Source organism: Hetaerina americana, unplaced genomic scaffold (genome assembly GCF_022747635.1).
Source record: "Hetaerina americana unplaced genomic scaffold, ioHetAmer1.1.p SCAF_5, whole genome shotgun sequence".
NCBI lineage: Eukaryota > Metazoa > Arthropoda > Insecta > Odonata > Calopterygidae > Hetaerina > Hetaerina americana.
The window spans coordinates 62,560,881-62,585,028 of NW_027287095.1; the positions used below are offsets into that span (position 1 = coordinate 62,560,881).

At 39.1% G+C, this 24,148-nt stretch overlaps 1 protein-coding gene across 1 annotated transcript in view; it reads right to left on the reverse strand.

The window, feature by feature from the left end:
- The window catches only part of LOC139693700 (reticulocyte-binding protein homolog 2b-like), a 280,562-nt gene extending 260,460 nt beyond the window's left edge, over positions 1-20,102 (reverse strand). The window contains exon 1 of the mRNA XM_071591954.1: positions 20,016-20,102. Coding sequence (XP_071448055.1) covers positions 20,016-20,024 — 9 coding nt within the window. The 5' untranslated portion in view covers positions 20,025-20,102. The remainder of the gene's footprint in view (positions 1-20,015) is intronic.
- Positions 20,103-24,148: the final 4,046 nt, after the last annotated feature.

The following is a 24,148-nucleotide window of genomic DNA, read 5'->3' on the forward strand; positions in this document are numbered from 1 at the left end:
GCAGCTGAACAATTAAATTGGAATAAATTTTAGACATAAAATAGGAAACGAATGGATGCCAGCACAACAGTGAATTCAAGCTGACGTGAGGACTTCCTCATGAATCCTGTTCATATGAAATTATAATAATGCCGTACATAACGGAAGTGTGAGAACTAGTTTTGATAAATTGAAATACCTAATGTAAATATATAGGCAGTGAATTTTCATGATGATGATTAATAACTTCATACGCACTCATTTAAATTGCAATTTATTAAATAATTGACCTCAAGCTATTAAATGACAACTTCCAAACGCAAATTGCCCCCGGAAATCATTACTCTATCTCGTATAATAATTACCATTTCCAATTTTCAATTTCCAGTGCCACGTCAACTTTAATACCTCATTACCAGTAAAGATAAGTATGCACAAAAGTACATAGATTCAAACGCTAGATTAATTTACATGATTCAATAATAATACATTTCAATATGAAGGGAGAACATTATAAAAAAGATGAGAAAAAATGAGATAGATATTGCAAACAACCTGGAACGTAGATTTAATGAGGAAATTAGATGCACTTCAGTTAATTAAATAAGACCACTTCAAATTCATTAATAAAAGCGCAATGTCTCAGCTTTTAAAGGATCTCTCGCAAGAAATGAAACTGAGTCACCCAATAAATTCTTACTTATTTCTTTTTGAAAACATAATTCCACCCCACGTAATGCATTTCTTTACCCGTAAATGGGTTTGAAAAACAAGTCAGGGACATAATTTAATTGAATTATGAATTTTAACTATTGCCCTCAACGAATAATCTCGTAATCTAATAATAATAAATTAAAATGCCGTCGTTGATAATATTCTTATAACTATCCGATCAGGGGTGAGCTGAAATATGCCAGAGGTGGTGAGAGAGTCGCCCCTCGGCCCTGTTTAGATCCTCCCTAACACTTTTTCACATTTCGAAACGGCCGGATCGTGAGTCATCGCGCGCGAGAAATAGCCATCCCGATAGGTGATAAGATCTTCGACCACGATGCCAACAGCCTCACGGGACGTGAGTGGAAAACTTCCGGGATATGAGGAGAGTTTTGACAAATCTCCCGGTTAAAGTCCTTTCGGAGTGTGTCTATTCGGAGTTGCCCACTTATCCTTATTGTCGCATCTCTTTGCAACCGAGAAACTTGTAGCGGGCGTCTTATATCCGATTTCAGAGGCGCGCATTTCATAAGCAACTGCTTAATAAAGGAGCTTGGGATCTATGCCAAAAATACGATCGCAGACCTGAGGCCTTGAGGATTACTCATCTCTCAATATCTCCAGTTTGTAAAATTTCCAATCTCTTCAGTTGCTGCAGACGTTCTTTTTCCCGAATGTCCTCTTGTGCCGTGTGCCGCAAGATCTAAAAAATCTAGAACTGTGAGCCAAGAGGAGTTCTGTTAAGTTTTTGCAAAAGCTTCACTCAATAGCAGTGGGATAACGTGCATTTCTTTCGTAAATATCGCTTTTCTTGCAAAGAAAAGTAAGAAGAAGAACAATGATGGATGCGCATTCTAAGATATTCAGTGCGATTGCAAAATTGCGCCTTTGCATCGTGGGGTACGCCTGTCCGTGGCTGTAAAACGTCGCAGTATCCAAATTCGTTCTTGTTCAGACGTCTCTCGAGGAAGACAACAAAATTTAAAAAATTTTAATGAAAAATCTTTCACGGACACGGAGCTGAAATAAAAAAGCAATTGGAAAAATATTATGTCATGCCGTTAAGTTCAGCTGTGACATCTGGATGACCTCCAAGAAATATTTTTTTTCCTGTTTTCGTCACGGTGGATCCCCGCGTTTGTATAGTTTGCGGAAAAAGGTTACTGTATCCAAAGCAAAAAGTATGGACTGTCATCCTAAGGTATCTCGGTAAAAAATGAATATCCAAAGTCTTACCTTTCCCGCTAGATAAAGCTTCTACAGTAAAGCGTAGTTCTAGGCAAAAGATAGGATTAAAGAAGTCCTAGAAAATTGATGATTAAGGTCGAAAGATCATTTTTAGTGAGACGAAGAAATTGCTCCGAGTCGTAACGCGCCGTAAATCGTCGGAGAGATATGGGTTCGTGACTGTCAGATTTCTCGATGACTATCATGCCCGTCAAGATACACAAGTCATCGAATGGCGCATTTTTCACTCTTCAGATTACATGAGAAACTTTTGATGATACTTCCAAATTTAGACGGAACGGGTCGGTCGAACAGGAGACGGAAGAAATAGGTCATTTAAATATTCCAATCAGAGAAATAATACAACCGTTATTTGGGTTTGGCTTTCACTGGAGCTTTAATTTGACCACAAAAATAATTTTCTGCAATGAAATAACCAAACGAATATTATCACTTTCTTATTTAACAGTTAGGGTCGCGTTAGTCCGGGGGTGGAGCGTTGCTTACTGACCGGGGGGCCAGGTTTGATATTGCCTCTCTGGGCACTCTCAGCTCCACCCAAGTTGTGTGATTTTTCGGTTATCAGATCTTCCTGGGAAACTATAACCGGCGCAGGGAAACGAACTGGCCCCCCTACCCTGATATGTAAATTTCACACGCCGACGGGCTTAGTACTGGGTGAACTTTACCATCATCTACCAAACCGTCCTTCGGGTTAATTACTGTGCCTGTGGTTTATATGACAGTTAAATGGTTTAATATGTAATATGCAATTGCAGTTACACTGGATTAGTGCAAAACGCTGCGCGTTCAAGAGATCTTTGAAAAAATAGAGACAAGTTACCTCCACGTGACATTATTTATGCCTGTTTTGGGTTTTCAAACATAAGATAGTGGAATCAAATGAGGCGCAAAATTAAACTGCAGAATTTAATTTATATTATAATCCGTGGAAAATCCACGTATATAATTTTTATCTATTTAAATAGAAGAAACTGTTAAAAGAGTTCTTCATATTGTTTTTAGGTCAAATATTGATTTCAAATAAAAGAATATTTTGATTTGAAAAATGGAACGTTAGTATAGAAAAACACACTAAAATATTCATCGGATACTTAGTAGAATACTGAAAAATCCCACGAGCGCTTTTCTAGAAATTATTCTTGCTTCTGAATAAAGATTTTTTGGTGGTGCACATTTTTCCGCTTCATATTGTCTCAATGATAAAACAATACTTATATGAAAATGACCGTCTCTTTGATTCGTTTCGTCATAGTTCCAGGGGTCCTTGGGTGTGACATAATCAACTGCTTTTCCGTAATTCTCCATTTTGTCATTTACACTGGTAGAATATATTGCTGCTCTAATTCTCTTGATATCAGCTGTGAGTTGTACTGTTCAGAAAAAACTTGATTCAAAAGGGTGGGGCATGTTTTGCTTAAAACGAGACATGATGCGGCCCTCTTTCTCCAAATAAGCCTTGATAATAAATCTTAGGTGTTAGGTTAACAGTGAAATGGAAAAATTCCACCAACTTTAAAGCGTGATTCATATCTTGAATTTCTGTCGTTAACGCAAAAGTAAAGTCGCCGCTTACTCATGATTTTTCCATCCATTTATCATTGCTTGTGCAACTAAGGAACTTGAAAGCGCTTTTCTGCTCTTCTTCGGCTGAGCTGTGCTCTCCTTACTAGCGGCGATCGATCTTCCATTGACAGAGGGATATACTCAACATATCGCATGCTTCTGGAGCTCTTTCCTCATTTCGAGTTCATTCTGGAATAAATAAACATCGCACACTCAAGGTTAAATTTCGCACAATAATTTATTAAATATCTTTGATGTTCCTGCATGATATAGTAAGAGGCATGTTGAGCTGTACGACATAACATGCACGATTCTTCAAAGGTTACATTATTCAAATTCTAAGAAACTGCAAGAGATGCCACGACAGTGACTTTTATCCGTTAATGCTAATGACAGCGCAAACATTTTGAGGAGTAAAAATCATTCATCCAATGCACCTGCAAAATTACGAAAGTGACTCGTAATACTAATGAAAGAAATTTCTCAGGAATCATGCACACGCTTCAGAACTTTTCGTGCATAAACTTTTAGATCTTAACGGTATTACTTGCTCGATAGTATGTTTACAGATATCAACAATCGCTTGTCTTGAAAACACAACGTCCCTTACAGTTACTTAAAAAATATCATTTTGTAGTTTTAATACCTCACGGTCAGTTTCTACTTCATGCTATTTCTTGGTTGATTAAGCCGACTAAATAAAATACTTGAACGTTTAACACCACGGTTCACGGTATCTCCTCTGAAGAATATTCCCGAAATAAGTGACCTCAATGGAGGAAAATTGAAATGAACAACAAATGAACTATAATATTAAAACTTGAAATTGCAGTTTCAATAAAACAATGAGAAAGAACCTATAGCATTAACCAATTGTTACAGTAAAGATGATTGGTTTTAGACATATATTATTTACCTACCAAATAGTGCCACTAAATTTTCAAATTTCGTTCTCCATAAAATATATTAAATGTTCAAACTTCTACTGGATCGAAAATCTCAGCCATAAAACCTCCGAATAGCCGTTAATTTGAATGCATATAGATCTAATCGTCAACTCTTTTCAAGTCGTTTTCCTATTATATGCTAATAATTATGTCAACAAAATAATTATGGGCATATGACATGCGTAGATCAGTCTTCCTTTTTATTCGAATTAATTAAATTCAATTGGCCAATCTTTTGATTTGGAATTAATAAAAGGCTAATATGTACGCACATAATATGAATGTCTAAAGAAAGGAGTGAGCAAGAAAAGTTAAATTATTAAGTTAATTATTATTTACCGTCAGTGTGGTTTCGTCGGATTCGGAAAGTTTCCAATTTGTTTTTCTAAACTGACTTTTTTTATATCAATATTGACGGTGAGCCGGATAACAATATTTATATTTCGCAATTTTAATCGAAGACAAATACATGCCGTGATGCAGTACTACACCGTAACATATCACGTGGAAAAATGTCGTTTTCAGCTGCATAGCCATTAAGTAAAAATTGCGGAATATTACTAGGCTTGTTTTTCACTTTGGTTCAAAAAGGAAGGTTCATCCTACACGAAGGAAGTGCCTACCATCGCTTCGAGGAAATGAGGACAAAGGTGATCGATCATCGCTCGTTTCTAAACAGTGTTTCTCTTATCCTGAGGAAATGAGCTCTCCGGAAATTATGATCCAACTTTTTGCTTGAAATTTCGACAAAGGGTGAGAGAGAGACTGAGCGAGATGGAGGATACAGCACGCTCAGAAAGCATCGAACGGAGTGAGAGGAAACGGTGAACCTTCCTCATCCCACGCCTTCATTACTCAAATGTCGTCTTTTCCTCTTCGAAAAATCCTTTAGAGACGTAAAATATTAATATCCCCGGTGGCTCATTACAAATCGCCTCATTAGCAGGATACAATCTTTCGCTACGCACGTGCGTATTTCATTTGATTCGAAATAATTCCATGAGTGTTTTCGCTGTCACATGCAATGTGTGCTGCTGTGTGCGAATATACACGAATTCAACGACGCACTCAAACATAAAGACATATTAAATGGTGCACCTACGATAGCTCTTCAATAAAAAATGTAGTAGCAGTGATTAAGGGAGGCGCAAGACGGGATAGATGCGTGATTTGGTAAGGATAGAATATTCAGTGCATGGAGGCAGGGTAGAAAGAAACCTGGCACCGGCATTAGCCTCCTCTAACGGTAGGCGCCAAGGGGTCCAAAATCGACTGTCTCCTCCGAAGGATGACGTACTCCTTCCTCTTGACATGCTCTCCACGAGGCACTCCAAGGAGGGATCGGAATACCATTGAAAACATCCTGCTACGGTCAGAATTCGACGACAAGAGTGTTTATCAATTTACATTCGCATAATTTATCGAGGAAAACAATTTTCTGTGACATGCTAACCATACAATGTACATGAATTACTACGTGGGTCGTTCAAGTCATGTCCTTAGAAAAAATGAAAACAAATTATTTTGGCTATATTCTTTAACATTATGTAAAATGTCACTGTTTCGACTGTTCTTTTGTCTCTGGAGTGTGGCAGCGTATCCCTGTTTCGTCATCGTATTCGTCAGGGTTGTGATGGCAAAGTACCAAACCAGCCTCCGAATCGACAATACGAATGCGTTTATTCTCCACTGAGAGCAAACGTGGCACCCATCTTGCTGAGATTTTCTCACACCCAATTTTTCGTGTACATTGAAAACACTGTATCTTCTGATATGCTTGAGGCCTCAGCTATTTTGCGAACTTTGATTCGTCGAGTACTCAAAGCTATATCATGGATTTTGTCCGCAATTTCGGAGGAAGTCACTTCCGCTGGACGGACCGATATGATGTTCATCATTTATGGATGCACGGCCACGTTAAACTCATATGCCCAATTTTAAAGAGTCGCAAACACAGGAACAGGAAGGAATGTGCCATTAACTTCATCCCACGTTTAAACTCATATGTCCAATTATAAAGAGTTGCAAACACAGGATCAGGAAGGAATGTGCCATTAACTTCATCCCACGTTTAAACTCATATGTCCAATTATAAAGAGTTGCAAACACAGGATCAGGAAGGAATGTGCCATTAACTTCATCCAACTCGTCTTTGATCCCTTTCGGCGTTAATCATTTTAAATAGAAGTGTTTAATCATTGCACTGATCTCATTTTTTTATAAATTAACAAAAGTTTGTTCCTTCCATCAACTATGAAAATGAAACCAAGTGATGGGTATAGCTGAAACTTAAAACAGCAGTTTAGTGAAATGTGAGGCTTACCAAAAAACAAATATTTTCTGATACTACAAGCAACATCTCTTATATTTTATAAGGAGTTATTGAACGACCCTCGTGGTTTAATTGATTTCACTCCAGATTTGCGCCTTTGGTAGCCGCTCCAAGTTGAAACATGTTCAGTTCGTCTAAACCCACATCTGATGATGGAAAACGCTTTCCACGAAGGTGTTTCCTCGCATTGGGTAACAGGAAAAAATGCGCATGGGGTTAGGTTTGAACTATAGGGTGGATGAGAAACACTCTTCGTATTGGTTCTCGCGAGGTAATCGCGATGTGTTTCGCGGAACCCACCGAGCACAAGCAAGTATCACAAGCAGTTTTGGTTACCAAAGTGTGACTGACTCCCAATTAAATTTCCAATGCATCTTATAGTACTCCCAATGTTAATACATAGTCTTCTCTCACAAAGGCAGACGCAGTGGTGATATTTACTTCCGTGAGAGCAGTGACTTGAGCTTCGGGTCCACCTTTCTTTGATAGTCATTGTCTCCTCTCCTAAAGCATTTTAAACCATCTCATTGCTGTGCTTTAGGGAATGAAGAGGCTTCATAAGCATCCTTGAGTATTAGATAGACCTTGAATGAAGAATTATTCAAGCAATAGGAAAATTTCATTGTAGCGTCCCGTGTAACCTACATCGTTGCCATAGGCGAAATGAATATTTTACAAATTCTTACAGATTTCGCTGATGCAATACTGGAGTAAAATGAAGGAAAACTGTAAAGCATATATACTATATACATATTAATATAGCAGTAAAGCGAGAAATTAAATTTTTGCCCAAAAAAATATACAAAAAAATATGTTTTAATCATATTTTATTGATTCACGCTGAAAACCATGCAATCAGGACAATGGTCAAAATCACTTCTACAATTTATTGCGAGAACTGCTTTTTCTTGGCTGCGACTTCTGCAGCCCGGAATTTCATTCAGACATAATCATTAGTCCCCAAATATTATTCATTGCATTGGTATGCGAAACCATGACGATAGTGAAACTGACTGCCTGACAAACCGGCATAATGAATCCTTTTCTCCCGCACGATTCGAGCTCAAGACAGTAGGAAATATCACAGTTCGAACTTCCCGAAAATGTAATGATATCGAACGCTAATAATATTAAGTTGCCCCTATGGCTGATAACCCAAAACCTCTCGCCACAAACCCTAGTGATGGCTTAAAGGGTGAGAGGTAGAGGTGAAAAAAATCCCTTCTTTCACCGCGTAATACACGGTGGCAAAGATAATAGTTCCGCACTGCAGCACCAGGCCTTGCTATTAGTACAGCACTAAATTAATGTCAGCCAATTCCGTAAGCACCTACATTTAGCTTAATTGAAGTTATCCAATATTATTTCATGAAAAGGATACTTGATTTGACTGGCATAATTTATCATAACTACCTTCATAAACACTTACCGAGCATCGTGATGATTTGGAGCATAATCTTACATTATTCAGAATTGATAATTGGTTAACGTCGTGCATTAAGCATAAGTGAGCAGTATGTCGTACAGATAATACAGTCATTATTGTATTCCATTCTGTATTTAATTAGCCCATTTACTCTTTGCTTTCCAGTAAGGAGACTGCTTTACAGTTTTCTTCCTGCACAAAACAGCGATAGGCGGTTCCCTTGGGGTAAGTATCAAGTAATTTCTTCCAGGTGGTGAAGTCATCAGGGTTCATTTGGGGATTTGATATGGGAACTTTTATGCAAGGGCATTACTAAGATGAGGATGGGGTTTTCGCTATGGCGAGTTTTCGAGTTTGAATGTGTATTTGGCCAATATGGCTCATCTCCTTCTTCTGGCTCTATGTGCCACGAAACGCACTGTTCCTATCCTTTATGACGCTGTAAGATTACTTTGCCTACGACCCTTTCCTCCTGTGTCGTCCATTTCTCCTTCGGTGGGTGAAATAGCTCCCTAACGCCATCTCCTGGCCAAAGAATCGGGGCACTAGGTTGCATAAACCCCCCGCAGATTTCAGTGTAAATTACGTTTCCTCGATGGCTCAAGTGGTTAGAGCATCGTCCCGGCAAGTCGAAAGATCCGATGTTCATATCTCGGACAAGGAAATATTTTTGCATTTGTGATCTGATCAATTCCGCCTTCCCCACCCCTCTTGTGTTCGTCCTATGTGTTCCTATATTCCTATACCTTTTTCTTGTATCTATTTCCATGCTAATGAGTATACTATATGTTCGCCATATGGCGGATTTTCGTGTTTGAATGTGTGTGTGTGTGTATATATATATATATATATATGTGTGTGCGTGTGTGTGTTTGTGTGTGTGTGTGTTTGTGTGTGTGTGTGTATATATATATATATATATATATATATATATATATATATATATATATATACTTATATATAGACACACACACACATACACACACACAGGATAAGGCAGAATGGACTACCTAGTTTCCAAATATCACTGAAGAGCGCGAAGATGAATTAGCGGAGTAGGAGTAGTGGCATTAGCAGGGGGAAACAACGTTATTTGTAGTAAGCACCAAGCAGTGGTCTGGTAAGCATCGAGGCTTTGTCGTAGAACGTTCTTCAAAAACAATGATAGTGTGGTGGCGACGCAGAGGGCTTTTCGTTGGCGGTTTGGTTTGACTCTTCATGACAGGGTTGCTGATGATAAAACTATTAGGAAATGGCTTACTAGTGTACGGGCGACAGGATCTGCGCTTCCTAGAAAACGAGCTGGGCGACCTAAAAGTGCGCGAACACCTGAAAATATCGTGGCAGCGAGACCGTCCATTGAACAGTCTCGCGTCAACTGACGTGACTGATTATAACTGACGTGCATCTTTTACAGGCACAAAAGCAAAGATATGCGGAATATTTAAGGTACACCATATATCCTAAAGTTACAAAAACTATTAGCTATGTCATTTCATTGAGACATACTCCAAATTTTGACGAAACAATCACAGCTACTTTTTTAAATATTACCTTTTGTGTCGACCATTAACAACAAACGTGAAATTTCAATGGAGTGAGAAACGGACAGAAACTTTTTCTCCTGTAAAAGATCCCGTTGGTTTGCTACATGGAGACAATGTTATCCGATACCGTCACTCCACGTTTTCCGACACTAAGTCTTGTTATTAACGCCTGTTGAGTTTGTTTGCCTAGGCTGAAAATTTTGCTATCGACTGACGCGTGCTATTTCGACCGTGATTAACTCCAGAGTTCTGAAGTTAACGTACGTAGAGAGCGTAAGTAAATTATTTATTTTTATTGCACTGTGTATTCGTTAAGATTTGGCCCTCTTGAGTAAGTCAGCCCGGCTGAAAGGATATAGATATCATACAATTTAAAGTGTACTCAAAACTTTGGCCTGGAAGGAGAATGAATGAATGAAGCGCAAGTTCTCCTCTGTCTCATTTGCCACTGGTCACCAACCCCCCATCCTAGCCTGTCTAGAAGGATGAGCTGGACAGTGATGTACGACCTAGTCCATCGGGGAACCCCACAACAGATATTCCAGAGCCTATGGCCCGCATTATAAAGATGTGGTCAATGTAAAAATTATGCCATGCATAATGGATTATTAGGTCCATAAACATAGTGGTCAGCAATTATCTTCTGCCTAGTTCCTTTTTTTCCCAGGTTTTCAAGGATTAAAATTCGTTTTTCATGGTTTGATGCAAACATTTTTACTGCATCGTGTCCCCGGTGTAATCCAACCGACCTTCCTAAAGTAAAGTTCTAAAATATTGCCATATATTTTAGAACTTTCAACTGTAGAACACCTTTTATAGGTAGAAAATGAATCATAAATAAAACAGTTTCTGGCGTCACTTAGTGAATATTCTTCATGTTGAAATTAAATTTAAAACACTTCGCTTTTCCACATAAAAATTTTTATTTATGACCTAGGTTTCGTTATGGTATAACACCTGACCTGATGATGTTATACCAAAACGAAACCTAGGTCGTAAGTAAAAGTTTTTTTTATGTGGAAAAGCGAAGTGTTTTAAATTTAATTTCAAGAAAATGAATCAATGAAAAAATGTTATTTTATGGCTGAACTAAATAAAAAATCCCGCATACGCTAGAGAGAAAACCTCGTTTGTGGTTTTGGAGACTAATGTTGTTTGAATTTTGTAAGAATCTGAATGAATTTTTGCCACTTCATGGCTCATTTTTGCGAAATTTGTGTTCAGGAAACACAAATATGAAAACTAATATCGATGCAAGTTAATAACGGCTTTGAAAAGTCACTTTTCTAGCAGGATTTAATATTTTCTAGTGGATTTAATGTTAAAAAACAGATTAATACAAACGATTGAAATGCTTCCTAGCAATCCGAAAAAATTCCATACATACATGAACTAGAGAGTATATAGGAGAATATGAGAAAGTAGTAATGAAATAAGGAGATACCGATTATTAATGAGTTGTACTGCAGCGGTTAAGTAGGCAGTTGTTTCGTATTACAGCACTCGGTTAGCCTGCTTAACTGTATTAATAATCACTGTACATACTAAGACGTGATGCACAAGTCCCAACCTTCTTTCAGAATACGTAAAGCATGGAAAGCAGCTAGTTTATAACATCACTAGATTAGTTATTCATTACATTTTTTCAATTTACAATTTTTTCTGTCTCTCGAGAATTCAAAGATGGCTGGCCACTCAGATATAGTCACTTAGAAACATTAATTCTTGGTTAAATTCAGCAACAAATTTGTTTTGCTTACTAATTTAGTAAAAAACGTTTAACAACGTAGTACAAAATGAATTACAGAAAGCATTTTAACTGTCAACTAGTTAAAAAATAATTAATTTTAAAAAATAATCAGTATTAGCGGTCATGGGCCGCACAAAAAGCTGCGGCGGGTCGTGGTTTGTGCACCACTGAGATGGGGTATTTTTTTACTACACTACTCGTGAAAATTACGAAGAAATATCGAAGCAAATATTAAGGTTCCTTAGAAGTTATAAAACACTGCCGTGCGTGGTATCCCAGTGGGTAAGCAACGATTTCTGGTCGCTGACCACACCATCCCGAATTCAATTCGCGGTTAACTGCCAAGGATAACCCTAGACAAATTAAAAAAAAAAACTGCGGGAGATGCCGCAATTCTACTTGAAAATTCCAAGCATTGCTATTTTCTGACTTACCATGACTTCGTGGGAAACCGAATGCAGGCACGTGGAAACAAACTACCCCTTTCCCTCAATATGCTTATTCTATGCACCCTTAGGCTTTGATCTTTGACTACAGGTTCCGCCCTGGGATACCACTACCCTCTCCGGTCATCGACATCCTTACATGAAACATTGCAACGTTGTTTCGTGAATATTTCATTTTCGAACTTTCTCTCTGCGATTTATTCCAGGAGTCTACGATCTGATGTTACATGCAAATTTGAATAACGACGCTCGTCCCAGTGGCAATACGTGCCGCGACTATATAAAAGTTTCAATAAACGACGCCATGATGTTGGTTTCAATCGTTCAAATCCATCAATGGGAGCCTAGCATGGCATTAATTGAGAGTTACGTAATTAGCACAGTAGGTACCCAGTTATTTCAATTTTCGCGTCTAGATTTAAAAGGAGCATCCCCCTTAAAATAAGTAAAATCTTCGACGTACTTATCATTTAAATGTGTGCTACACCCGAAATCATTGTTTTGGAGCGAAGCGCGAATACGTCATTGAGATGAGCATTGATTGCAATGAATGGATAATGGTGTGCGAGGTGCATTAACGTTCATTAGTCTCCTAATCATTTCTGAAATACTACTGATAGCAATAAATTGAAAATTCTATTACTTATCGAGACGATCTTCATGTGGACAAACAAATCTTTGTTAACATCCAACAAAAAGGTCCAAAATCCAGATGATTCGTGGCCAAGAGGCTTTTTGGGTTCGTTGTCACACGTCATTCGGCCTTCTTTGAACTGCAACGCCCACGAACGCATATTTTTCATACACTGAATACTAACATTGAATGTTTCAAAGTACGATGGATTTTTATGGAGTTAAATCATGCTAATGGAAAAAACGGATGATCACGCCGTTAGCGAATACTAAACGACGCCATTTTAAGCCTTAAACCGCTTTTCGATCTGGCGGCATCCAAAAATACCCTGTGCAATGCATAATGCAACCATCTCTTACTTGTATTCATAAAGAGTACCCGCGTATTAATCTCAACCACATAAACAGGGTCCACTATAAAAGTAATGCGCATTCTCTGGGAAAAATAGATTCATTGATCGTACTAGTACAAATGCTTAAAATTCTTCAGAAGACCCTGCCCCTGCACCACTCATGCATGTAAGGGGGCTGGGGGGTTGTCCCCCAGCCCCCTTACATGCATGGGTGGTGCTCCGGGCCAGGAAGTTGGTAACGATGAAGGACGTGTGGCTGGGCGCTTTGTCATGTCCATCTCCGACGCAACGCAACGCCCCATCGCGCCGTGTTAAAAAGTCGAAAAACACACGTCACGCGGAGGCACAACTCTCCGTTCAGACTGCTCGGAGCAAACTGGCGACCGGCTGCGTTGGAAGGGCAGACCCCCACCACATTTTCCGACCGGTTTTACCGCGCTGCCATGGATATTTGCGTCACAATAAAATCATTTGCATATCTTTAATAATGAACCATGTATGTGCCCCCCGTCCTAAGAAAGAAAATTTTGTGACCTTAGAACTTGAACAAACATCGTAATCGAGAAGTTTTTGTGGTAACCTTAAGAGAAATGGATTGAGAAATTAATAACTTATGAAACAATAGGTTATTATGCGCATGTGATACACAAACATGTAAGTTGTTTCCTAACCTGGTTGGATCATGTTAATAGAATGGCTGAGAGTCGAATCACCAAAGACATACTTAATAGGAAAGGGTGTCGCTTTAGGACGATCGAGGTAGACCGAGAAAGTCGTACTTGAATGTGTTCGTAGAGACTTCCAGGGTGAGAAATGTTTGCGTCTCAGTAAGAAAAAAGAGCTAGTGTTAAACAATGTATGAACATGACAGAGGTGATAGAAATATGAAAGAACAGGGTAGTAAGGATGAAAAAGTAAATTACTGACTAAGGAGCATTTACTACAGCCTTACGTATCGCAATTGGGCACTTTAGTGAGGAGGAGTTAAAGAAAGAAATTATGGAGTTCAAAAGGTTTTCAAATGCATTGCTAATTGATCTATAAGGAATTGATCTTCAAAATCTACCCGTAAGTAAGGTAATATACGTAAAAGCTCTTAAATAATCCATAACATCATCAAAATTCATTACACTCTCTTTATGTTATGCTTCAAGACAGATAAATTCTGTCAGTCTCCCTTGATTCATTTCACAGTTTATTGCAACTAGGCGTGATGTTTAAGCAGGTGTAATTCGCCATTAAATCTCACACTCATCGAGAATGATGATCGGTATTTTTCGATCGATCAGTTCAGCTGCTCTACACTTGTCCCGGCACTGCACATGCATCCACACTTGCTCAACACAATTAGCACAAGGATATGCGCAAGGGCATGTTATTGCACCAGTCATTAAGGAAGAGAAAAGAGAAACAATAAATTAAGATTGAAATGACATATTATTTAACGCAATTTCATTGATATGATCAGAACTATGAAGTTTCCGAAGCGGTAGTGACGAACGTGTTAAACAAAGAGCCAAGTGAGAATTGAGGAATTACACGCAAGGGTGGACGCTGGAGAGTTATGATGGAATACCCATGGGAAAAAGTTATTTTCCTCACATTTTCCCATGGAATTGAATGCACAAAACATTCGGGATGATTAACTCATATCAGAGTACCCACTATAATACTTTTCCTCCCATCATAATGAAAGGAAAAATTGAAGAGAAACCTATAAGAGCGCATGGGCAAATACTTAGGGCGAATTGTGAAATACGTTGGAATATCTATCAGTGGATATAGAAAATAACTCACAATATGCTATCATTGAAGGCTGCCAAGGAGAGGGAAAAGGGAAGGAAAAGAGAAAGGAAATTGACTGCAGCTGGAAAAAAGCTAATGCATACAGGTATATTACTTGGAAGGTGTCATTTTCACTTTGAATCAGTTAACTAAGCAGAATAAGTTAACTAATGGAAGATTTTTATGCGCATAATGACATAACAATAATTCGCAAGAAAACACAGGAACATTTTTCTATGTGAAGTGCTCCAAAATAGATAATGGCCTAATAAAATTGCCCGGTCTGTGATACTTCACAAGGAGTACAGTAAAAAATAAACATTTTATTATAAATTTCAATCTTTTAAGGACAAAATATTAGGTTTATTAGGTTGCATTTAGCATTTATAGTATTTGTGTTTTGTAACGAATGACTTTCTTATACTGGAGTTATTTTTATTACAATTTTTTGTACCATTATGAATTTTAATACAGGGCAATACTCATGAAAAATAAATATTTTTTCTCGTATTTTTTAATATAAAATTGTTTCTGGCTGGGAACACCAATGTTAAAAAAGGTCTCAGACGTTCTTAGCCGGCCACATTGAAACGGTTTGATGGACCAATCTCGCCCAATTACTCGACTAATGATCCGGCAATGAGGCGGAGAGCACACGTCGTCGTCGCGGGCAAGCAGGTGGATGGACTCGAGGGCAGAACGCTCGGGAACTGCGAGTAGCTCATGCCATCTGTTGTTACGATAATGAAACACTTGAAGCTTGATAAACTTCCGCCAGACCGCTCCGTCACTCGAGCGACACAGGACTTGAAAAAAAGAGCAGGAAACTCGGGAGTCAAACCCAGTCACACTCGATAGCATGCTGTCGTCGTCAGCGGAAGTGCAAAGAAATGACCATGGGTGGGGACGGTTAAGATGAGAGTGAGTGAAATGCTCATATTGAACAGCGACTTCATTTAATGTGATGGTAGAAATGGTAGCATTTCTTTGACCTAGCCGCCACCAAATAATTTTCTTGCCAATTTTTACTTGTCGGTGTTTTGATTTGGCTTCCCCTCCACATACCCACACTCAGTTTTGGTCCTAGCTATATTTTATCTCGTAATTTTTCCTTATCTAAACTTGGCGAGATGATAGCGGAAATCTGTGTCCTCAGTCTCGTTAATGTTTAACACATTAAAATAGCGGCAAGCGTACAGTTTCCCCATCAGTGAGACGTATATGTTCGGTCAACATTTATCTCCTTGCCACACAAACTCCCTAAGATCCCTGATAGTATTTTTTTCTCCAAAAACGCTTAAATCGGTCGGTCAATTCTCGCACCGCTCTCAAAGAATGGCATTATGTGAAATCCGAGTGCGAATTTATTCCAATGCAAGCTAAAAGCGTGCTTGGGTAGGAGTAACTATACACGTGAAAGGAAAAAAATCACGAAAAAGTCAGGAAAAAATCACAAAATCAAAACAAATCTGCATTAACAGGCGAAAATAATATCTGCCGGGAGCAATTTTTCTCATTATACTCTAGAATAAGTGCCACTTGGATGCCTTTCATGCGGACTTCATAGAGTGAAATTCATTCGTAGCAGTTCTGATTCAGAACTCACGAGCTGCGACACTCATATATCATATGAAACAACGAGAGAGACAGCGATGCAGGGCGTTCGAGATAAATGGGGAATGAGATTTCTGTTCAACTCAAATTTCAAACAATCTACTCCGCTGAGCGCGTGATGCAGCAATGCTTCAAACCTCATTGTCAGTTGTGGTTTTACCCTGCCTCCAACGACAAATGCGACTCGTCGCAAACGACGTCGACAGTTTTATTGTAGCTCTAAGTCTTTTTTACACGAAAAATCACTCATCCATTCTACAAAGCTCAGTTGGTTCAATAGGGAAAATATGAATGCTAGCTTAGGGAAAAATAGATAATTCACCGAACGCAAAAATTTCTTTGGGTTAAAGATTGATGTTTCATCAATCTAAATTCGCACTACAACTCGCGATAAAACGATGGAGAACTCCATAAAAGGAGCATACCTTTCAATGTTAATTTTGTCCTCTAGTCCGCGAAAGGAAAACGAATCCCCTAAATAGTATCAATGTTATTTCGGCAATACCGACAATGTCTGACCCGCTAGCATTGGATGGGCCTTGATACACTTACTAGATGTGCGTAAAATCACATAAGTAAATCCTTGGAAATTATTTCAGCCTAGCGGTGGGTCTTCCAGAGGCCCCAGTCTCAAGCATCCTATGATTAATTGTGCTACGTCACGTCGGCTATTCCCCCAATCGGGAGTAATTGTCCGTATTTTGTACAAATCCCGAATTAGTGCTTTATGATATAATCCAAAAGGTTGACCCTGCACGCTCTATGTGGGATCTAAGTAAAGAGAAATTAAAAGCCTCCATCAGTCTTTTTCGTGAGCATTCGTTCATAGCTGCGGCGACAAATGGAGGAATAGGATTCGAAGAAGGAAGCAATTTAAATTGTAGAAGGGATTAATAATTAAGGGATAAGGGACGGGAGGTCACGCCGGAAACCATTAACTATTGTAGAAGGGATTACATCTCGATATAATATGTATTTCTGTATACGCTGCATTCCATAAATATTTAGAAAAAATCTCTAGTAAAGTTGTTGAAACGCCCTCTAAATGCAGTATTTTTCTAAGATCAAATTTTAATTTCATCCAGATCTTAAATCTTCCCGTTTATGCAAGAGGATATGCGTGCATTGGAGGTCTCTAGGATATGGATGTGGAGAAAATAAAATGGGTGGAACGGAAAAGAGACGGAGTTTTAAGCATGGTAGGCGAAGAGAGACAACTTCTGGGAGTAATTCGAAGAAGGCAGTACAAGATGAAAGCAGTAATAGAGGGGAGAATACTGGAAAAGCGAGGTAGAGGAAGGAAAATATAAGGCAAATTGGATGAAATGCTCCCATTTAGTACATCGCATTAAGCACCTTTAAATATTGTACAACTTATTGGCTGTTTCCGATATTCAAATTCATTTATCAGACAATTCGTCTTGATGCCCAGTTTATATCATATCCTTAGGCTCGTCTCCAATAATGATGAAAAAACTTCAGATTATAGAAAAATGTGTAACGACTAATGACTGTTGTCCCATATAGTGTACCTTTCCACCCTATCTTTAATCGCTTTAATACCCTTTCCTTGTGTTTACATTCTTGCCCTAATGTCAGTCTAACTCCAACAGTTCTTTAATAACTTCATGCGTGTACACAATCATTTAACATATATGCGACTTACAGCAGCTTTCCCCAGGACCAAAAGCACTGTGTTTCCGCATGGATAACATATTACGTACCAACTCATCTAAGAAGCACCAAGAGCTCATTCGGATCTCTTGTGAAACTTTTCTCCGCTCTAAACCGTATTATTCACTTGAATTTTTTCAGGACGAATAATTGTCCCATAATTTTTTCAGTCTAATTTGTTCGTAATTTTTCTATTAGACATATTCTAAACCAATGTGTACTCTTCGGAAAGTAAAATATTATCACTGTTATCATCTTTTAAGGCTTCAATTTTTTATCACTAGCACAGCGACAGGAATTGTAATATTACAAACCAAAAAATATTATTTGACGGACAATTAATCGCATAATGTTCATTTACTTAAATTCAATGAAATTATATGTGAAGGACGTCTTCGGAAGGCCTTATGATTGTTACCCACAAGTACCACAACCCCATAACTTATAGTTTCCAAGAATTTCGTTTAAGTCGTCGCCTCTACATTCAAATTCCAAAATCGGAATTGTATGTTAAACGGGGGTTCCCAAATCTTATTTCAAGGATTCCATGAAAACAAAAAGGATTCAGTTCCGATTCTTCTTGGGCAATTAGGGATACTATGCACGTATTTTCCAAATGTTAAGTGCCGTGTCCATTTTTCAAAACCATCTTCGGCGACTGGAATATTTTACAAAACCAGCGAAACTCATACAAACACTTCCGAGTGCCTGTGCTCGCAGGAGTCGGTTCACTTACTTCATTTATCAAGTTTGTTAATGTTACCATGGATTCATCTATACCAATCACGTCTCGATGCAGCACTTTTTTCCTCAAATGGATTTGAGTACAACGTATTTCGTTATTTATAAAATATAGGAAGGTAGATCATTGCTCTGTGATTGCCAATACACAAATGGATGGAATCGGAGCAAAACACTCTGGGTGAGTAACTGCCGACTTCCACTTCCGATGTTGCCGATCATTAAAACCCTAGCATGAACAAATGACGGCCTGTTAAATGCTCGGTGTATTTCCGAAATCAGCTTTTCTGCTTAAATTCAATGTCACAAATCTGGATTGAGTATCGACAAATTTCTTGAACCTATAATCAGAAAGTTGCGGGAAACGAAGAAGGAAGGTGTCGCTGAGATCAAATTCGGTCGGTTAACCCCTTCGGTTGGCCATAAGGATATGCCAATACACTCCCACATCATCCTAAAATATATTTCCAGGAAAAACACGCACCAAAATGAGTACTACTATTCCAGGAGTCGGAAAAGAAATGCGTGAAAAGTATTAATCATTGTCCGGGATGAAAAAGGAAAGAATGAGGGGCGTCCCCGACGAGGTTTCCGCCATGGGAAGGTTGGAGATGGGGGGGGCGCAGTATTATAAACCTGAATACGTTGAGCTGTCCCACTCATTAAAATGTCCGTGCGAAAAACAAAATCATCCCCTCGGGCCAAACACGACGTAAAGAACAATAGAGGTGATGGGGAGGGGCATAGAGAACTTCACCTTCACTTTTATTCAGGAAATAAACAAGCGCAATCACAAGTTTTCAACAAGAGCGGAGCCAAATTCCAAAGAAACTGCGGGAGATGCCGCAACAGTAACTTTTGTCGGAGTCATCCGCTAATGTTGCATTGAAGAGCGGAGCCGTTTTCCTCGTGCCGATGCTCCAATAAAACAAACAAATCGCGGCCCTCGCTCCATTTCCAATTGATGCTCGGACAGGGGTATGCATTCCAAAACGTAAAATTGAAGCGATCGTATTGAATTTCCGCGTGAAGAACCGGAGCGAGGTTGGAGAAGGGCTCTCGACGAATATTGCGGCTGACGAGGCGAAGTTGAAAATAAAACAATAATCGTCACGACGCAGCGAAGAAGGGCGCGTCGCCTCATCTAAACGAGAGAAGCGCGTGCGCGATAACGTCGACGGTCGCACGACGCGTCATTCAGTACACTCGTCGTCAACAGAAAAAAAGCCAAACAAACAAGTTAGTGGATTAATGACATACCTCATCCATTGTCGTCCTGGAAAGGTGACGATAAAGTGCGCCTCGTGGAGCCCAAAAGTCAATGGAAAAAACGGAAAGTCACATCCGCTGCGGAGGACGGACGATAAACACAAAAGGCCTTGCTGCACAATCGCCGAGTCCCTCGATAAAGGTGATTCCCCGGCTTGCGGCTTAGCTCGCCCGCCCGCCTCCTCAGGGCGACCAACCTCGAAAAGACTATCAAGGCGTCCAAGCGTTCCTCACACTCTCTTCTAGTCATGAATAGAAGACTAATTTTTCGGAAACCCTCGCTGAGCACTATGAAATAAAGTAAAGGCATATGAATCACAAGTTGAGTACAAGGCTTTGGTTGGATACGCTGAAAAATGGCAGCTCAACATTTACTTGACTTATCGAGGAAGCCGCTCGCCACTTGATAGCGAAAGCGAATCCGGTCTACATAATATGAGCGAATAGTTCGCCTCTAAGGTAAATATGAATTTAATTAGGGTTTAACTTTAATATAATTAAATATCAAAAGAGCAGCGTTAGTATTTAACCTCTAATTAGAAATTACTTGCCTAATAAGACGTCATTTCAATGAAATTTGAGGCCTAAAGATCAAACCGATACGTTAATTGAATTGATGGAGAATATATTTGCAAATAATAGTGGACCTAATTATTGTAAGTCAGTAATCCATTGCCCAGAGCCAAAATAGGTCCACTGAGGGTTGAAATTTACCAGCTAGGATTTATCGCACATACAAAGGTGCTCTTGTGCCATGGTCACAGCTAATGGCATAAAGATGTGGTTCGCGGGCACCTCTAACAGAAATTGACAGTAAGTTTCCGACAGTTGAACCTGGTGATTGCATTGTGTATATTTTAAAATCATGGGGGTCGGGCACTTGAAAAACTGGAAATCCTAACTTAATGGGTAAGTCATAAAGAATGAATTAAATTCACGTTCCCACGTGTGATCTATGAGGCGTATATAAACAATCGGATAGAGTAAACACCTACCATATAAAAGTGTGTACGGACGATAAGGCTTGCGAAAAGATGGGCTCAAAATTTATGGGATGAAATGTCAACATGCGCGGCGAAGACTTTCGTTCTGATAACATGTCTTTTTGAAATTGTGATTCAAGAACTTCGAATATAAATAAAAACTACCCAGGAAACCAATGATGATGGAAATTTACCTGACTTGAGAAATATCTTTCTTAATACACAGATGAGAAATTAATAAAATCGTCCCTTGAGGGCCGTTTCGACAGTTTTACATTAGTGTAAGTGCGCACTCTTCTCAGATAGGAATGAACGAATCATGACCGAGTCACTCATTTTTAGGCCCTTACGACTGTACGTATCTAAACAAGCAATAATAGTAGAAAGTGTGACGTGCAGCTCAAGTGACGACTGACGAAAGCAACTAGGGGGCATTCGTACAAAGCTTCGACGTATTTAGCTTAAGTGCGAACTTAATTAATGCCTTATGATACGGTCTTGGTAAGACAAGAATAACAGTAAATCATCCCTCAAGAACTTATCTCCATTCCGTCCAACATGCCTATTCTTTTCCTACCTCTACCGCATATACCCAATATCCAATATTATACACCCTAATACAGTATACAACAGCTAAAAATAATATGATTATCTTAATGGATCAGAAAGTCGTTTCAATACTTCATTTTCGATTATTCTTGACTTTCAGGAAATTCGCACCATAGGATAGGCGTTGGAAAGATTTGGTTGACGAGTCACGAATATTTTCGAATGGAATACTAGAAGAGGTTCAGGGTTTTAGTGATAGCATTGTAGTTCAAAGATCCGTAGCAAAATGCCTCGCGAGAATCGAAATAAACAGCGACAAATGCCGTAGCGATAACTTAAGCGAGCTCGCTCGATGGTTAGTACGTAAATGCTAGAGAATCCTCGATGGAAAAAAATGCCCAGACGGCAATTCGATCCGAAAGTCACAGTGGAGACGCCTCGATAGCTGATTTAGCCGAAGTGTTCGCTTTGAAATCGAGGAACCCTGGCTCGAATCCCGGTCTATATAAATGATTTCTCCAACGTGAAATTTAACGAAACTCGATTAACACTTTTGGTAATTGATGAACATTATATTTCAGGCGCACTACCAGGTGCCAGATGACGATCTATAACGCTCTTTTGGTGAACATGGAAGTTTTATTTTCGGTGATTCCCGACACGGTGATAGTAGTAGCACGATATCTGAACGACAAGTGAAGTACAGGTCTTTAGTACTCACCGAATTTCGCGCCATATCAACTTCGAACCGGAGGCGATGCTGATGTACCATGGGATGTAAAAATTGTGAAAATTATTGTTTTAATGATGGTCATTCCTGGAAAGGAAAATACATTAAGAATCAGCGTGCACTCTAAATATACCATTCATCATTCGTTAATTAAAGCGTGGTATGTGCATAATAATTTTCTCGGCACATGGCGGTAAGCGATTTCGTCTTAAAAATTGTTTCACCTTGAGGGAATAATTTACATTCGCCAGCAAAAAGACCCCGGCACGGATGACATATTTATCGCTGTCATCATATGGGCGAATGCATCGATTGTAATACAACTGCGAATATTAAGTATGATGTAACTTCATGAACGAAAACGTTTATGAAAATGCATTACGCAAAAGTTCTATCCTTGTCTTCGGAGGCTGAAACTTCGAAATCAATCAGCCGATTAATCGTTTCTTTGTACAGGGTGCGGCAACATAACTTCCTTTTTTCAAACTCAAAATGCTAGAGTAGGCACACCTCATTCGATTCTAGGCAAAACATTATTTTTAATGATCCTCTTCATATCATTTTAAAATACTCCGTAAGAAAAATACAAAAATTCAACGATCGAGACGAAAAATATTAATGAATGCAGAAAACAATTAAGGAATTGTCTTTGATCCAATTTTAACCTGAGGTTGATGGTTCTGCTATTAATTGGGTCTTTCAAGAATAATTCTGAACTTTGATTACCATGAAAACATTTCCCACGGCAGGAGAACCAAATGTGATCTCAAGTTTCAAAAATAAAAGACGATGAAATTTGTACCCTTAGGTACACTCTCCAGTTTTCGAATTCATCACGAAATTGCGTCGGCATAGAAGCAGTTCTCACCTATCACTCCCGCGAATTGTGATAAGTAGAGATATACGTAAATCTCGCCGGTGTATTATACACACAATCAGAGTGATAATACAGGACGCGATCCGAAAGTAATGCAATTATTTGTTAAGTAATTTATTGAACAGATTTGCAAAAGCACAAAAATTCTTCAAAATACTGTCCTTGAGCCTCAACACATTTTTTCTAGCGACTCTCCCATGGTACGCGCCCTGGAAGACGTCTTCGGGGACCTCTCGTTAGGCCTTCATCACGGCTGATTGGATTTTTTCCATGGACGAAAAACGGGATCCTTTCAGGGCTGCCTTAATCTGATGGAACAAAAAGAAGTCTGCAGGGGCGACTTCAGGACTATAGGGGGGGTGGTTGCAGCTATTCAACATATATATGCACAGTAATCAACCCGAAGGTCGGTTCAGTAGGTGATGGTAGAGATCACCCAGTACTAAGCCCTATACGGCGTGTGAAATTCACACATCAGGGTAGGGAGGCCAGTTCCTTTCCCTGTGTCGGCTATGGTTTCCCAGGAAGACCTGGTCCCCGAAAAATCACTCGGCTTGAGTGGAACTGTAGGTGCCCAGAGTGCCTTGCCTGGGAATCGAACCCGGGACCCTCCGGTCAGCAGTCCAACGCTATACCCACTGGACTACCGCGACCCACATATATATATTTTAATCTATATGCACATATATATATATATATATATATATATATATATATATATATATATATATATATATATATATAGTATATATATACATATACATATATATACACACACATCCGGGTAAAGTCGACCTAAATACTTACAGGCGTCAGATGCGAGGCCTAGTGGTCATGACCCAATGACAAGATGATCGAGGAGGACCTCTTCGACATCGCCACCTGGCTGTCTGTCAATCATTAACTTTTTCATAACAGAGAGGTCGCATATCTGAGCCAGCCTGCTAGAAAAAAAGTGAACGACGCAGGACGGGATCATAAAAGA